Here is a 16,518-nt window from a genome sequence, read left to right on the forward strand (position 1 = left end):
CCTTTTTCTTTCTGAGCTGTATCCTCTCATTGTATTGCCAGGACCCTCACTGACACACAAACATGGTCATTTGCTTCGTGCTGGGCTGCATGGGCAGATGCAGGGACACAGAAAGCAGAAGGGTGAGTGAGATGGGGAAGAGCTGGGGTCCTCCCCTCTGGTGCTCCACCATGGTGCCTGGGAGTTGGGCCTAGTCTTCAACAGTGACCCTGATGGTGAGGGTCCACCCTGCCTGTGGGCTGGGGGTACCTGGTCCAGCTCCTCTCATGACATGTCAGTGGGTGGCAGGGGGAGATGTGAGATGGTTGCATGGCAGAAACATGCCAGGGCACATAAATGGGGCTAGAGGCTGACACTGAGCCAGGACCCAAGACAGGGAGAGAGGATGGACAGTGCAGTTAATCATAAGAGAGCAAAACCTTTACCTGGTTGAAGCAGAAAAGGAGGTCTTGAGAGGAGACAAGGCTGCACCCAGTGTTGGATGGACAAGTTGGGGGCCCAGGCTGGACAGTGGACAGAAGCAAGAAGCTCCTCAGCAGGACCTCAGCCCTGGTCAGGCAGGGGAACTGCCTCTGGTGGGCATTGCTGCTGTCCCTGCTAAGTTGGGCATAGCTGTGCTGCCCCACACATGGACATCTGCCCATGCTACTGCCCAGCTTCCCTGGGTCACTGGCTCCAGAAAAACAAATTCTGCACAGAAACCTCTGATTGGCCCAGGCAGGACCACATTTCCATCCCTCGCTGCCAGGGAGCTGGAAAATTGAGCTTCTGGGGTGTCCAGTTTCGTAGTGGGGGAATGGTTATAGCTGACATTGGCCAGGCAGTGGATTAACCCATTTAATCTACATGGCCCTAAAGGTGCTGTCATCTCTCCCATTGCGCAGATGAGAAAAATGTGGCACAGAGACGTGAAATAAGCTCCCCAGAGTCACACAGCTGGGAAGTAGCAGAACCAGCCTTCCCCTGCCTCCCTCCTGGGCAGACTCAAGCCAGAACCTGGGCTCCTAACCACTTCTCTGTTTGTGAGAGGACCTGTTTCCCACAGGTTCATATGGGGGGAGATTCTCTGGACATCCAAATGGAGTGCAAACGTTGGTGCCCTGAAGGAGGACACATGTCCACTGTGCTAGATGTTTGATGGCTGGTAAATTACTGATCGTGTCTGAGGCTCTGAGGAGAGCAGACTCCAGTGGAGATGATAATGATGGAGGTCCATGTGGTGTAAAGCTCAGAAGAGAACTAACTGTGTATGTCACTCCTCCTAAGAACAGCTGTGCTCCTCCCCCTGTTTAAGACCCACCAAGATCTTTGCCGTCTGCTGACCCCACAGCACCTACGGGGCACCTTAAACAAAATAAACTGTAATAAATGCCAGGGGTGGATATAAAGAAATCCAAATGACGTGAAAGGAAGACCCATGAGAAAAAAAACAAAAAAACAAAAACAATGATCGCTAGGTTTGGATAGTGACTCAGTTATGGAATTTATTTTATTTTGTATTTTTGGAATAGCACTTGCTACCTTTGAAAATAATAATACATGCTAATTATGAGGATTTAAGAAAAAGAGAAAGCATAAAGAAGGAAGTTAAAATATCATCTCAAATGCTACCACCTAGAAGAAACTGTTGTAATGATGATTTAGGTAATCATCAGATGGCCATATATCTATCTATACAGATACAGATAAGATAGAGATATAGATCTCTGTGTGTGTGTGTGTGTGTGTGTGTGTGTGTGCGTGCGCACGCGCGCACGCGCGAGCAAGAGAGCGAGAGAAGAGGGAGGAGACAGATTCCTAGAATATAAGCATTTAGGTTCATCACACATTTGCCTGGATAGTAGTGGGTCTAATGACGAAAAAGGTGAGATCACAGTATATATAACACTACTAAAACTCAACCATGCACTGAATCTTACTTGGATTTAGCAAGGAGGAAAGGAGCTGGAGTGAAAGCTTGCCTTCTATCAGGGCTTTCTTGTTTAAATAGGGTTGGTTTGTGGTCTTCTAGTGGAGAAACCCCTAGAGATTGGTGGTGCCCCAGAGTTCCCAGATCTCTGGGGTATGGGGAGGGGGGCTGAATAAATCTGGGCTGTGCCTGGTGCCTTGGAGGAGCCGCTTGTACCAGCTGCAGCCTTGAACTCACCAGGAGGCAGGGCAGAGAGGACCAGTACTTCATCTTCACCCAAGCGCTCCTAGAACCTGGGGCTCAGGGAACAGGGATTGGGCTCCAGGGTCCTCCTGCCCTCTGGGCCTCACTCCACCATGACTTTGGCCAGGGCCATAGAGGTCTTTCATTTTGTGGTCTCTCTGAATCCCCTAGGTCTCCTCCCAGAGCTGGTGCAGCTCTGTCTGCTGCAAGCTTCTCAGCCTGTTAGCAGTCAGCTCAGTCGCCAAAGCCAGCACAGTGACAGGCTGCACTTGGCCAAGCAGAGCAGGTGCCTAGACCACCACTCAGGGCCACTCTCCCCGCTGGAAGTAATACAGGATGGTGGGATGCTGCCTGGTGCTAGAGCTCAGTTTTGGGTCCCTGGCAGAAGCTGGAGAACAAGGTCATGGGAGGAACATATGAAGGAAATAGACTTGCTCTGTAGAATTGGATTGAGAGGGTTTGGAGCAGGGAGAGAGGATTCTAAGTGGACCTAGACTTATCTTCAAGTGTCTGAGGGCTGCCACCTCAAGGAAAATGAAGATGTGCAGCCCAGTGGTCATGGGTATTCATTGTGTATCCACTCCCTGAGCCAGGTGCTGCGCCAGGTGGCAGGTAGTAGGGGACAAGGGTGATTAGGACGGTTCCTGTCCCTAAGGGCTACAAAGCATGGCAGGGACAGAAATGATCCCAGACAGAGTGGGAGAGATGCTCTAATGGGGAAGATGCAGGTGCAGGGAGAGCACAATGGGGACAGTGTGGTGGGGTGAGGGGACTCCTGACTGCTGGACCTGCACCGTCCCACATGGGAGCCACCAGCTGAAGGTGGCCTCTGTATGCTAGACACATGGCATGTGGGAATGGAGATGCACTGTAAGCGTAGGCCACATGCCAGATCGCAAAGACTTTGTGCAAAAGCATCTCATTCATAATAAAGGCATATATTGAGTATGCCTTGAAATGATACTACCATGAACATACTACCGTTAAAATTAATTTCACTTGTTTCTTTATACTTTTTTTTTTTTTGCCCCATCTGCAGAATATGGAAGTTCCCAGGCCAGGGATTCAACCAGGGATTGTGACTTAAGCCACAGCTGCAGCAACTTTGGATCCTTGACTCACTGAGCCAGGCTAGGGATCTAACCCATGCTGCAGCAGAGACAATGCCAGATCCTTAGCCCATTGTGCCAGAGGGGCAACTCTTTTTACTTTCCTTAAATGTGGTTATGAGAAAATGTAAAGTGACATGTGTGCCTGGCATCCGTGGCTCACATCATGTTGCTACTGGACAGAAATGCTCTAGTTGATGGCATGAGGACCAGGGATGGGTGGTTAAGAAGCATGGATGGGGACAGATCTGGACTTAGTTTCCTTAAAATAACTACTATGGAGGGGGTTGACTTTGAAGGGGGTGAGCTCCCTGTTCCTAGGTGTCCTGACAGAGAGAACACTGGCAGTGGGGAAGAGAGTAGATAGCTGAGCTCCAAGGGTACCTCTGACTCTATGCCCAACTAGAGTGCAGAAGGCCCCTTTTCCATCCCTTGGGGGCCTCGGTCAGGACCTCATGTCCGAGTGTCCTTTGGATGTGGCCCAGAGGTCCCGCCCGCCCCTGGCGCTGCCTACGGAGGCGCTGCCCACGGAGGCTCCGCCTTGCCCTCAGCAGGGTGTGCTGGAGCATCTCCTGGGCTCTGGCAAGAGCTCCTTCCGCAGGGACAGCCACATCAGGCACCACACCCACCCCTTCCCAGGAGCTGCCATCTGCAGCCCCCACTGAGCGGGCCGTGGGAATGGTGATATAGAGGTTGGTGTCATCCACGTGGTAGGTTTGCGGGGGCTGGCTGCCCCCGCTGGTCACCTCCCCGATGACCAGTGCCCGGCCCAGCCTCTTCATGATGTAGGTAAATTCCTCTGCAGCGCCTGCCGTCAAACTGCTGGTCAGAATGATGATACTCTTCTTGGAGCCATAGCTTCCACCTGCAAGATATGAAGCCCTTCAAAATAGGGAGCTAAGTCCCCACCCTGGGCACCTGCCTTCTCTATGCTGTCTAGACCTACAGAAAGGAGAGTCTGGGATTTAGTTCTGTGTCCTTGTGTCCACATGAAAGTCACTCCACTTTCCTAAACCCCAGTTTCTGCATCTAAATGGGAATAAGAATGTGTGCCCCATCCCCAGCACACATGCACTTGAGAGCTTTTATCACCAAGCGATGGGAGAAGGCTTGACTGACTTATCTGAGAAAAGGGCATGCTTCTCCTGCAAAAATGATGAGAATGGTTAACCTGACCCAGACTCTCTTTTCACTTTGAAGCCTCAGAAGAGCCAAATTTGTGACTTAATGACAACAACCTTCTAGGACAGTGATGCCCAATAGAAATGCAACATGACCCAGAATGCAAGCCACAGATGTCCTTTCAAGTTTTCTAGAAGCCACATTAAAGAAGTAAAAAAGAAATTGATGAGGAGTTCCCATAGTGGCTCAGCGGAAACGAATCTGACTAGGAACCATGAGGTTCCAGGTTCAATCCCTGGCCTCGCTCAGTGGGTTAAGATTAGGTGTTGCCGTGAGCTGTGGTGTAGGTCCCAGACAGGGCTCGGATCCTGCGTTGCTGTGGTGTAGGCGTAGGTGGGCAACTGTAGCCCCAATTCAACCCCTAGCCTGGGAACCTCCATATGCCACAGATGCGGCCCTGAAAAAAAAAAAATTGATGAAAGGGGTTTTAATACTGTTTTATTTAACTCAGTAGACCAAAATATGTTCCTCTCAAAAATATCATCAATAAAATTATTGAAATATTTTACATCTTTTTTTTTTTCAAAAAAATCTTCACAATCTGGTGCGCACTTAACAATTTACACATCTCGATCCATAGGAGCCATATTTCAACACTGTGGCCATATGTGGCATGTGGCTCTCATATTGCACATCACAATTCCAGGACCCCACGCATGATCTGCAGATATGTTTTTTTAACTTCTAAATTTGAATCATGAGTTCTTCTGGTCCTGATATTTTTTTTAGGGCCACCACATCCGGGGCATATGAAAGTTTCCAGGCTAGGGGTTGAATCAGAGCTACAGCTGCCGGCCTACGCCACAGTCACTGCAACACGAGATCCTTGACCCACTGAGCAAGGCCAGGGATCAAACCCACATCCTCATGGATCCTAGTCAGGTTCCTTACTGCTGAGCCACAATGGGAACTCCTGGTCTTGACTTTTTTTACATTTTGCAATATTACTGAATGTATGTCCTGGAAGTTCCCCCAAATGCTTGTATGATTGAGAATGTGTAAATGAAAATTGCAGAGTATTTTCTTTTTCTTTTCTTTTTTTTTTTTTTTTTGTTTGGCTGTCCCTTAGTATATAGAGTTTCCAGGCTAGGGATCAGATATGAGCCATAGTTGCAACCCACATTGCAGCTGTGGCAATGCCAGATCCTTTAACCCACTGTGCTGGGCTGGGGATCCAACCTGCATGCTGGCGCTGCAGAGATACCTCCAATCCCTTTGCACCACAGCAGGAACTCCACAGGGTACTTTTCTGATCTGATACCCCTCTCATCAGATGGAAGTACAGGTTCCTGGATCTTTTGCAAGTTAGGCAAGGGAGAAAGAGCAATGCTATCCACCAGGGATAGAGCTGAAGAGTCCTGGTTTATAAAGTACAGGGCTTATACTGCCTTCTCCAGCTCTGGGCCCAGGGCAGGTAATAGAAGCCCATCAGAGTTATAAAATTGTCTTGAGCAGCTGCTGAGAGTTCAGGAGGTAAGATAGAAAACCAGTGGAAACCCTGTGGAGTCTGGTAATGGGCAGGCATCCTTCTAGTTCACATTTGTTGTGCAGACTGATGGCTGTAAAGGCAAGAATGACAGGCATTGTGGGTTTAGACAAACCAATGTTCAAATGTTGGCATTATCACTTATTAGCTGAGTGACCCTATACAAGATAGTCAATCTAGTTGAGACTCATCTTTCTCCTCTAGAAAATGGGCATAATGGTATGTTTTGAAGAGATTAAAAGTCATAGGTACAAAACACGGGGCATAGGACAGGGGGTTCATATTCTAGCTACAATTACTTCCACCTGAACCCAAACTGTCTTTCTTCGATTTCCCAGCAGCTTCTAGGATGGGTAATAGGAAGGGAAAACTGCACGCACCTGTGAGATGTGTGTGGGTCCAGAGCTCGCTGACAGAGTCATTGGGCCGGTTATAGATCTTGTCCAGGAGAATAGGAGGGCCTTCGTCAAAGAAGTAGGAACACAGGGCTGAGATGGAGGATGTGGGGCCACCGATGTTGAACCTGAGCGAAGAGAAATGGAGGCCACTGATGGGGTGGAACCCACACAGAAGCCCTCGGTGCTCCTCTGGAGGCCTGAATTCTTGCCCTGTGGAGGGTTCTAATTCTAGGCAGCCTCAGTCTGGTGCCGTTTCCTCCTCTACAGAATTCTTTGGTTGGCATTTCCCAGAATATAAGACTCTTGAGAACAAGAGACTCCGTGGTCAGATTCATTTAGAAAATACTGCACAACATACCTACCCCTTCTGATAACACCTTAATACATAATGTGTTGCATATTGTAAGTGTTACATTAAAGGCTCTGACAAGTCCTACAGGCTGGAACTCATTGATAAATCTTCCCTGCTTACTGACCACGGACTGCTCCCCTGCACCCATGCTGCCTGTGAGTGGGGCACACTTTGGGAACACTTTCTTAGCTCGTTGCATGCTTGATAATTTCACAAACCCATTAGGCATCTCAGTTGACGTGTCCTAATGTGACACTTAGCGTGGTAGAGTGCTCAGAGCTATAAAAGTGCATCGGGGTGAGAGAGCCTGTGATCATTCCAGACCATTTGGATTTGTCCCTCTGTGAGAACTTGCTGGGCCCCTGTCTCCTCATTTGTGAAATAAGGAATCCTGGGCTGGCAATATGTTAGGAGTATCTTCTGGCTGATGGTCTAGGATGGCCTGGCTGGGTTCAGGGCTCATGACTTCAGCATCCGAAATGCCAAACCTTGGCTTGGAAGAGTCTTTAAGCAAAGCACACCTATGCGCTGGATCTCCTCTTTTAAAAATGTGAGCCTCACAGTTAAGTTGAAGGGGACTTATCATGAGGGTTATTTGGATGTTCAATAGAGTGTTTGAAGAATAAATTGATCAGAGTTACCACAGGAGGCCCCAAGTTCAAGTTCTGGGCATACACAAACCCAAGCCCTGGGAGATCATTTATCTGCAGGGAAGAGAGCCCGCCCCTGGGATCCAGCACCACCTAGTGAGGACTAAGAATCAAGGGAGTGTTGCAAGCCAGCAGCCAGAGCTCCCTTAGTCAATCTAGCAGCAGTGGATGAGGGGAGTGTTCACATCCCAGGGGAGCAGGCTGCCCCCTCTCCATAGCCCATGGAAAGTGCCCAGGACAAGTCTGCTAATGGACCTGGGATTGACAAGAAGCCTGGCCACTGCCCAAGGGCATTCTTCTACCTTTAGCCCCCTAACGCCCCCCCTCAATTCTATGAAGGGAACTCACCCTGTATGAGGCACCTTCACAGAAGCAGAAAGGGAGACCTCTAGCTGCAAGCATCCCTTCAATAATCATTCTGTGTAGTGTCTTCTTTTTGTAACCATAGTGGCTAATTTGAAAATTCTCTCTGGGACTCCGGCTTTATGTTTCTTATTATGAGACTTGTCCTGGGCACAGCCACAGGTGGAGGCCTAGCTGTCCCAAATTCTGACCATCAGAGTCACCTGGATGATGCCTGTCAAATATACAGATCACTGGGCCTTGCTCCTGGGGCTTTGGATTCAGCAGGGTTGGGAAGGGCCATGGAATCAGTGCGTTTAAGGTCACCCTTCCCCTCCCTCCTCACTGAATCTTATGACCAGGCAAGTTTGGAAACCACCAGATTAGACCAGTGATTCTCACCCTGGAATGCATATTGGGGTCATCTGAGCTTAAAAAACCAATGCTAGGGCCCCACCCAGCCAATTAAACCAGAAACCCTAGGCTAGCTGGCCAGAGCCCTGAGAGCCAGGTAGCTGTTCTACTCGGGTCCTAAGCTGCATCCTGAGGTCCCTTCTAGACTCATGGCTTTGACTGTCCTCTGGAAGCTGCCCTGGCCCACTGACCTCATGTCGATAATCAGGGCATCCGTGTGTATAATCTTCTTCCAGACGTGCTCCACCAGCAGCTCGGAGACCTGGGTGAGCAGCTCACGGTCCCCAAACATGTCAAACCTCAAGTAGCCAATGTTGCCCTCGAGCACGTTAGTGTGGAAGGAAAACTTGATCAGGTCTTCAAAGACTTCAGGGGAAGGGATCTGAAAGATTGGGTGGTGGGCTCCGAGTCAAGAGAGGAGAGATGTGAGAACTCAGATTTGAAAGTGGGTACCATGGAGTTCCTTTTATCATGAGTAATATTGAGGGTCTGGGAAGGGAGCTCCCATTTCTGAAGCAGGTAGTAGGTGCCAGGGCCTTTCCTGATGGTATCCAAGAGATTACCTGGGTGGTGGGCCTGGGATGTGAACCCACGTGTGGTCAGCAGCCTCCTTACTGGGCACGCTCATGGGTGCCACTCACTTGCCCTAGTGTCAGAGCTGGAAAGGTCTCCACTCTGACTTCCCTGAGCTTATCAGACACTTTTTATCTCTGAGCTCATCATCCTCTTCCTCCCTTGGGCAGGGATGGAGACATTAACTACTCAGCCCCTGAGGCTTTACCAGGGTCCTGGCCCTGTGCTGAGCACACTGCAGCAGTCACTGTAGTGGAGACACTATTATTTCCATCTTTTCAGTGGAAAACTGAAGCACAGAGTGATTAGGTAACTTGCCCAAGATCACACAGCCAGTAAATGGTAAAGCCAGAATCTGAGTCCACATGTGACTCCAAACCAGGAACATCCCTGTAGCCTGGGACACTCAGCCTCCAGACCCTTCACTGGCCTCAGTCACAAGTTCTTTGACGACAGGCCACTATCTTCTGTACCCCTCCAGGCTTCAGTTGCCCTTTTTGTAAAATGGGATGATAATTCTGCAGGAGAGGTTTTTGGTGCCCTCAGCCGTCCTCTGATTTCAGCCACCGCTTGAGCCAGACTGACAGGGCCCTGCCTCCAACCCACCCCTATGTCATTCAGCTCTCCCCAGGACCTTCTTCAAGTTGCCTCAGAGTCTGAGGGAGTCCACGTCCCCAAGGGCACCTTCAGCCAATGGAGGATGGGAACGGCTGGGTCCCATCTGCAGAGGAGCTGCTCCAGGAGGCATTCCTCACACTTGTCAGGGTGGCCCCGTTGGAACCTTCAGAAGCAGCAGCATCAATAACACACCCACCTGCAGCCTTTTCGTCCCTTCCTCTCCCACTCTCCCCACCACCTCTTTCCTGCTTCAGTGACCACCTCCTATGTCAAACTGCCATCTCAGGTCCTTCCTTCAAGGGAACCAGGAGGATGAATGCAGCCCTGCCTATTGTGATTATGTAGTGAAAACTGAGCTGATAAACGCCCTGGAGAGGGGTTGTAAAGCTGCTTTTTCTGGAGCACTGCCCTGACAGGAGTGCTTGGTGAATCCCATGGCGTAGTTTGGCCCCTGGTTCGGAGAATTTTTTCCCTCATCTACCCTGTGGCAAATTCCTCAGCCTTGATGTATCTTTTCAGAATTCCCCAGACCTGCCATGCTGCCCTCAAATATTCTTGATAACACAACCCTGATCAGAATTTCCCATCCAGCTGGCCCTTGTATGGGGGGCACACCTACCCAGGGCAACTCCTTTGGGAGATGTTATTTGGCATTGTGGGAGGGGAGGAGAAGGCAGACAGGGGTTCTCTGGGCTGTGCACCAGCATTCTTGGGCCTGGGTCTAGGCTCCACGCTCTAGCTGCAAGGCCACTGGGAGGCCAGGACCTCTGACTGCTTCCCTGCCGCCCCCTGCCCAGCCCCCACCATCCCCAGCCCCGCCACACAGCTCACTCACACAAACTGTGAACCCCCAAGGCAGGCAGGTGTTGTGGATACACAGAAGCCCCACATTTCCAGATGAGGAAATCACAGGGACCTCATGAGCCTTATGGACTTCTTACCCCAACAATGACAGTGAGAAAGCCTGCATACTTTGCTTTCCACTCAGCCAAGAGTGGAAGCCCCTTCCATACTAGAGATTTTCAAACTGAGCTCCTGTAGGTACCAATGTTCTACACAGGTGCTCAAGGACCTGATGGGCACGGGGAGTGGATGATAGGGAGAGAAAGAGGAAAAGGTGTGACTGGAGAAAACTTACACATGAAAACACATCTGGAAGTTGTTGCCTTGACCCCTGCACAGAGCCCTGGAAGTGATCAATTCCCTTTTGGGACCTGCTGGTTCAAGTCCCCCTTGTAACTCACCTGCATGGGCACAATCCCAGGAATGCGGTCCTTGGCATCCTCAGGGATGTGGGCTGTCTTCAGGTGTGGGTCTCCAGACAGAAGCTGCAGGTCAGCCTCCAGCATCTCAGCCAGGGAGGCTTCTGAGGTCACCCTGGCATAGCGGCTCTGTAGTCGGCTCAGCTTGACTGCTATCTTGGCCCCCATTTCAGGGGAGGCATAGTTATCTGCTACCAGCTTCCCAGCTGTCTGCAGCACAGTGGGCACCTTGGCACGCAGGGCCACTGTGTCTCGGGCTGTGGAGAGGGCCACACTCATGGGCACGGTGATGTCTGGCTCCACCCCAGCCAGGTCCCAGGCCTCGCCGGTGCTGGCACTCAGGGCCATCTGCGTGGGCATGGAGGCATATAAGGGGCTGCTGCCCACCTGGTAGATGCCCACAGAGAGTGCCCCTCCAGCCGTGGGTTCCCCAATGATGGTGGCACGCTGAAGATCCTGCATGGTATGAGCAAAAGCCTCAGCCGCTGACCCACTGGTGTGGCTGACCAGGATGTAGAGGTCCTTTTGGGGCCCGTAGCGCTGACCGGCCACCTGGGGCACTGTCCACACCTCCATGACCCTTGACGTGGCCCTGTCAAAGACAGAGTAGAGATGCTGGCGGGGCTCCGCCTCAAAGAAGTAGGAGCAGAGCAGCGGCACAGCCGTGGAGTAGCTGCCAGGGTTGTAGCGCAGGTCAACAACCAGTGCGGCCGTGTCTATCAACTTCTGCCACACCAGCTGCACCAGCTGTGGCCCAATGGCCTTCACTGTCTCCAGCTCGGCCATGGCATCAAAACGCAGGTAGCCCAGCCGGCCAGGTAACACCTCCGTCTTGAACAGGGCCTCGATGAGATAGGAGAGCTCCTCTGGGGAGGGGACAACGGGGGGTGGGGGAGGCACCTCCTCAGCCACCATCTCACCTGGGCTGTGGAACACCAGCAGACGGTGGTCCCCAGACATCTCTTGCAGGTCGGCTGTGAGCTGGGAGGCTAGCGACTCCAGGTCCACCGCTGTGCGGTAGGCCCCCTGGGCCAGCTTGGCTCGCAGCAGGGCACCCGTCTGCCCCACGACCTCTGGCCGAGCATAGTGTGCCTCCAGCAGGTGCCCGGTGCCCTCCACCAACTCCCCCAGGCTTCGGTGGAACTCCAGCACTTCCTGAGCTCTGTCCAGGGCTTCCTCTGCCAGCACAATGGCATCAGGGACCACGCCACCCCCCAGCCAGCACTCTCCGTGGTTGTCGATGAAGGTCAGCACGGGCACTGTGAGCGAAAGGCCGCCCTCGGTTGTCTCCAGTAGGGGCACCGTGTGTGTGTGCAGCAGGCTGCCTGCGGTGATCTCGCCCACCAGCGTGGCCCAGCCCAGTGACTGCATGAGGAAGGCCAGCTCCTCGGCTGCAGTGGCAGTGCGGTGGCTGGTGAGCAGGTACACCCCACGCTGGGTGCTGTAGCGCTGGCCCAGCAGCTCTGTGTGGCTGTAGTGCTCCTGTGTGACATTGGTGCGGCGATCGTAGGTGGTAAAGAGGCGCACGGGGCCGGGGTCGGGGCCCTGGAAGTAGGAGAGCAGCAGGGGCACAGCGGTGGATGGCCCCCCGGGGTTCTGGCGCAGGTCCATGATGAGGTGCTCCGTGTCCTGCAGGGGCTCCCACACCTGGTGCACAATGTACGGGGCCAGCACCCCCAGCACCGAGGCGTCAGCAAAACTGTCAAAGCGCAGGTAGCCCACGTTGCCTGGAAGCACAGACACCTGGAACACGGCGTCTACCAGGGCCCGCCGGGCAGCCTCGTCCTCGGGCACTTCTGGGATCACCTCTGGCGGTTCCTCAGCTTCATCCTTGGGCTCAGAAGAGGGTTCTTTGGACTTGACCACCTGCACCAGGAGCCTGGGGTCCTCAGACACAGCCTGCAGGCCAGCGTTGAGCTTAGTGACCAGATCCTCCTCGGAGACCACCGAGGACAGGTCCATACTGGCCAGGTGGTGCAGCAAGGCTGGCACACGGTCCACCAGCGTGTAGTATTCCTGCAGGACCTCCTGTAGGCGCTGGATCACTCCTGGAAGGGCACGACGCAACTTGAGGATGGCCAGGGCTTTCTCCAGGGCCTGCTCGGCTGGTGTCCCTACACAAGGCAGCACTCCGCTGCCCTCCCATGTCTGGCTGCCCTCACCCAGGGGCCCCAGGGACCTGGACACAGGCACGGTGAGAAAGAAGTCGGACTGGCCTATCCTCAGCTTCTGGAGGTCCAGGGCACCCCCCACAGTTCGCTCGCCGACCACAATGGCCCTGCGCATCTGTTTGAGGATGTAGGCGATGTCCTCAGCCACGCCCCCTGTGTGGCTGCTGGTGAGGACCACCACGTCCTTATCCGCACTGTACCTGTCTCCCAGGACTTCGGGCAGGGTCCAGATCTCAGTGGTCGTATTGGAGGGACGGTCATAGACGGTGTCCACGTGCAGGACCGTGTTCCCTGGGTGCAGGTAGGAGATGACATAGGGGATGCCAGAAACGTGGCCCCTGGTGCAGTGCCGGAGGTCTAGCACCAAGGCAGAGGTGCCCATTAGCTTTTCCCAGACGTTGACTACCAGGAAGCTCCCCAGCTTGTTCATCACCTCCTGGCCTGGGATGTCGTCCACCCGCAGGTAGCCCACATTGCCTTCCAGAACCTCATGGCGGAGACTATTGTGCAGCCCCTCAATGAGTTCCTCTAGTGTGAGGTTCCTGAGTGCCGGGGCTTTCGGGGTAACCTCGAGGGTGCTGGGCTCATAGGAGATGATCAGGCGAGGGTCGTTCAAGGAGTTCTGCACCCCAGCTGTCAACACATGAGCCAGAGTCTGAGGGTCGGTGATGGCTAAGATCTCAGGACTCTTGGTGGCCTGCTCGATGGCTTCCTGCATCCCCATCAGATTCTCCGGGAAGCAATAGTTATCCAAGAGGATCTTGGCTGTGTCCAGCACCAGGCTTGGCTGGAACATGTGTGTGGGGCCAGTTAGGCTGCAGAGCAGCATGGGCAGGAGCAGGGCCCATTTTCTCGGCATGGGGATCCAGAGGGAGAGCTGGCTCCTGCGCAAAATCTCTCTTGACCGAGATCAAGGCCACAGCACTGCTCTGTGTGGCTGCCTTTCTCCTGCGTCCTTCTCAGCCGGTGGACAGAAGGTCTGGGGCTAAACACGGGAGTTGGGGTGCAGCTTCCAGCTCTGGTAAGCCTTTAATCCTGTCTAATTCAAGTGCGTCAGCCCTGAGGACTGGGGCAAAGGGGCGGAAGTGGTTTGACCCAGAAGGTATGCTGCATCTCATCTGGCTGCACCACAACGTGAATAACTACCATTTATTTTGAATTACTGCCACATGCCAGGCACTGTGCTCCGTGCTTTATATGCTGACAGTCTTCATCTGCAAAGCAGATTAACCTGCAAGAAAGGAGCATTTCCTCACTGTGCTAGGTGACCCACACCTCTGGAATTAGGTAGAACTTGTTGGAGGCCTGGTTCTGACCCCCTCACTCTGTGACCTTAGGGAAGCATCTTGCTTATTGTGCAAATTAAGTGAGAAAATATGTGTAAGGCACTTCACAGTGTCAGGCAAGAAGGAAGCACTCACTGACAAATTCTCTGTGTTAGATAATCTCTCTGTTTTCTGGCTGAAGAAAGAGTTCTCTAGCTAACTAAGCCCACCATCCTGGTGGTGGGATGTGAGGGCAGCGAGAAGCAGCTGGGATGGGAGGCACAGTCACTCATAATGTACCCCTGTTGAGTCCGAGGCTCCATCCACCTCAGGGCTTGAAAGTTATTCCTATGTCTTTCCAGTGTACCCAGGGAACCGAAGTCATTCCCCACCCCCTGCACCCCGCCAACAGCTTTCACATAAGAGGGATGAAATGTCCGAACTTTGTCGTGGGGCGTGATGATGGGGTTGGTGATTCCAGGGAGGATGAAGTTAGCTCTGAGTTCTAATGAGAGTCCATTCTCCTGGCTAAAGAAGCTCCCCACCCCTGCTTGCAGGGAGAACCAAGTTAGGGGACTTGGGTCTCTGTGGTGTCAGGCCCCACAGGGATTCAGATGGGGCCTGTAGTTACCCCACTACAGGGAGCACGTGAGCCAGGCCCAGGTAAACTGCTGGACTCCTGCACCTTTGCATGGAAATGGCATGGTCCAGCTTGCGACTGACTTGCCACAGATTTCCAAGAATAGCCCCCATGAAGCCTAGACGCTAGAACCCCTGATTTGTCTTCCCATTTCTCTGGGGGTGGGCACTTCCCTGACTTAACAGATGAGAGGACTATGGCTCAGAGTGTGGTCACATAGCCAGGGATGGGCCCTGGAGAGCTGCCTGGCTCTACTCTTCTCCCTTGGCCGTGTTACCGCCAGGGCATCTTCCTTGGGCAAGGCAGCACTGGGCAGGCAGCCAGAGGAGGTGGTCTTGGGGCCAGGGGGCCTCATCAGCATGCCCAGGAGCCACAATCTGCTCTCTGGAAATCATTATCTGAGGATGTTTACCAAGTGGTTGATGAAGGCCAAAGAGGTCAATTAGCTAAAACAAACATATTCTTAGCTCATTAGGATTTGTTTAATGCCCAAGTGACATATGGTCACACCACTCCACCATTTGCAGCCAATGAAGTGAGACTGATTTATTGTAATAATAAGTCCTCCTTAGTCCCTCCTGGAAAGGCTGAGCCCTCTGCTCCACCTCCACTTGGGGAGTCACAACCCAGAGCACGCCGTCCTGGTCCTCTGAGGGCACTTTTCCTTCATCGCTTGAGCCCGGGCAGAGCCTCTGGACCAAGAAAGTCAGGGATGGATGAAGATGAGCAGGAATAAGTCTCTGTTTGGGGAAAGCATTTCCCCTGGATTGTTATTAAAATAGAGTCTCAGGATGAGCTGCCTGAAGCTGGTGTGGGGTATTGATTTATGTGAATGGCCCAGAGCTTTAGGGAGGACGTAAAAACAGAACTGGGGTCTGTGGCAAGTTCCTGAAGTACCTGAGTTAGTACCTGCAAGGGGAGGTAAGGTGTCCTCTTATAGGTGAGACCTGAAGCCAGTGGGAGGAAATTCTGTCACTGGCGTTCCCCAAACACTCTGGGATCCAGAGATGTCCTGGGCCCCAGAGGAATGGGGTATAAGCAGGTGGCAGCCGGCCAAGGAGAGTGTGTTCTGGGCAAGTCCCATCATGGGAGCTGGGAGGAACTTCCTATCCAGCCCCTTCCAGCTGTTGGCCCAGGGGCTACACAGAATCTCGTTGTGATCTTGGGGGTTGAGCTTGGAGTTGGGGTAAAGTCAGAAGCCCTTGACTCCATGTTGCTATCTAGTTAATCTCACACTAGTTGTGGAAAAAACTTCCCTGTTCCATTGAATTGCCTTGAAATTGGGTAAAAAAGTGATTAAGCACATACATGCTGGTCTATTTCTGTATTCTTTGTCCTGCTGTTTCATCTATCTTTTTGCCAAACCATACTTCTGGTTACAATAGTTTATAGTGTGTCTTGAAATCACCTAGTATAATCCCTCCAACTTTGTCATTTTTCATCACATTTTTTTGGGTTATTCTAGTTTCTTCGATCATCCATGTAAATTTTAGATACAGGTAATTGATTTTAAAATTAGGCAATTGATTAAGATTGAATTGAATCTATAGATCAGTTGGGGGACAACTGACCTCTTAACAATACTGAGATGTCCAATCTCTGTTTATTTAGGTCTTCTTTGATGTATCAGTGTTGTATGATTTCAGAATATAAATCATGTAAATATCTTGTTAGATTTATATCTAAATATTTCTTATTATTTGGGGGTGCTATTGTGATACTTTTAAAAAAATTTTCATTTTCAGTTTTTCATTGTGTATTGATCTTATATCCTGCAACCTTGTTAAACTCATTTACTCACCCACTCTGTTCTATGTTTCCCTGGAGTTTTCTAAAGGGATATTCACACTGAGGTTCTTCTTTCCCATCTACAGACTTGCTTTCTCATCCTTGCCTTATTGTAC

General features: G+C 51.8%; 1 protein-coding gene across 2 annotated transcripts in view; it reads right to left on the reverse strand.

The window, feature by feature from the left end:
* Positions 1–1,483: 1,483 nt before the first annotated feature.
* The window catches only part of RBP3 (retinol binding protein 3), a 17,664-nt gene continuing 2,629 nt past the window's right edge, over positions 1,484–16,518 (reverse strand). Inside the window, exons 2-5 of one of the 2 annotated variants that reach the window (XM_084992916.1) lie at positions 10,521–13,940; positions 8,277–8,467; positions 6,310–6,452; positions 1,484–4,126 (exon numbers count right to left, since the gene is read on the reverse strand). In XM_084992916.1, the coding sequence (XP_084849042.1) occupies positions 3,654–4,126; positions 6,310–6,452; positions 8,277–8,467; positions 10,521–13,568 (3,855 nt within the window). In that variant the 5' untranslated portion in view covers positions 13,569–13,940 and the 3' untranslated portion in view covers positions 1,484–3,653. 2 annotated transcript variants of the gene reach the window in all.

The sequence above is a fragment of the Sus scrofa genome, chromosome 14 (assembly GCF_054392235.1).
Source record: "Sus scrofa isolate SSC_HxYL_T2T_F1_AM1 chromosome 14, Sscrofa_HxYL_maternal_Yorkshire_Landrace_v2.0, whole genome shotgun sequence".
Classification (NCBI taxonomy): Eukaryota; Metazoa; Chordata; class Mammalia; order Artiodactyla; family Suidae; genus Sus; species Sus scrofa.